This window comes from Odontomachus brunneus, unplaced genomic scaffold, assembly GCF_010583005.1.
Source record: "Odontomachus brunneus isolate Ranch 3 - 2012 unplaced genomic scaffold, Obru_v1 Obru_scaffold_063, whole genome shotgun sequence".
Taxonomy (NCBI): domain Eukaryota; kingdom Metazoa; phylum Arthropoda; class Insecta; order Hymenoptera; family Formicidae; genus Odontomachus; species Odontomachus brunneus.
In genome coordinates this window covers 265,105-266,305 of record NW_022639513.1, presented here as the reverse complement: position 1 = coordinate 266,305, position 1,201 = coordinate 265,105, and the positions used below count along the sequence as shown (strand labels likewise).

At 34.7% G+C, this 1,201-nt stretch overlaps 1 protein-coding gene across 1 annotated transcript in view; it reads left to right on the top strand.

Annotated features, from left to right (window-relative positions):
- Positions 1-1,201, top strand: part of LOC116846360 (beta-hexosaminidase subunit beta-like) — a 10,229-nt gene extending 9,028 nt beyond the window's left edge. Inside the window, exon 7 of the mRNA XM_032820074.1 lies at positions 878-1,201. Coding sequence (XP_032675965.1) covers positions 878-1,055 — 178 coding nt within the window. The 3' untranslated portion in view covers positions 1,056-1,201. The remainder of the gene's footprint in view (positions 1-877) is intronic.

Genomic DNA, 1,201 nt, shown 5'->3' with positions numbered 1-1,201 from the left:
CAAATATTCCTCTTCAGTGTAAAAAATAAGTTTGGTGTATAAGATCTAGAAATTTTGTTTGGTTAAAGCATAAATTTTACAAGAATAAATTCCACAAATAAAGTTTCAAATATTTTTTCTCAATGTAGAAACCAAAAACTGTTTCTTTGAACAAAACGGTAATTCAGCCAATCTCTCCGTATTCTCGCTGTCACGCATATGTGTGTTAGTGAATTGCATATTTCATATATGAAGAAAAAAATGATTAAATTAACATGACAATGATACAAAACTAAACATATTTTGATTGAGGTAGCAGAATTTTTAGCTCTTATAAACCAGACTCGTTTCTTACATTAAGAAAAAATATTCGAAAATTTATTCGCGGAATATAAAGTTTATTTCTGTGAAATAATTTGTGAAGGAGAAAGAGAGAGAGAGAGAGAGATTTTACAGAAATAAATTTCATATACCGTAAATAAATTTTCAAATATTCCTCTTCAGTGTAAAAAATAAGTTTGGTGTATAAGATCTAGAAATTTTGTTTGGTTAAAGCATAAATTTTACAAGAATAAATTCCACAAATAAAGTTTCAAATATTTTTTCTCAATGTAGAAACCAAAAACTGTTTCTTTGAACAAAACGGTAATTCAGCCAATCTCTCCGTATTCTCGCTGTCACGCATATGTGTGTTAGTGAATTGCATATTTCATATATGAAGAAAAAAATGATTAAATTAATATGACAATGATACAAAACTAAATATATTTTGATTGAGGTAGCAGAATTTTTAGTTCTTATAAACCAGACTCGTTTCTTACATTAGGAACAAATATTTGAAAATTCTCCGCGTGCTTCATATCGAGCTTTCTCATCACGAACTTATTGTTGCTTTTAGGAACAACGTGCATCCTAGAATTTGGCCGCGCGCGAGCGCAGCGGCCGAACGTCTGTGGAGCTTCAACAAGCAGGACAACAATGCAGCTGCCCAGCGTCTGGAGGAGCACGCCTGTCGTATGAACAGACGCGGTATACCTGCACAACCACCAAACGGACCGGGATTCTGCGTGACGTAGCGTGCATCTGCTGCTTGTCACGAATCTGCCGTTTAACCTACGCGTATTACGCCCGCGCACGCTAATGAGAAACACAGTTGTCATTTCGCACTCATTCACCGCTGTCCCATCAACGTATGTCGCAATAAATACAGTTTGAATAACAA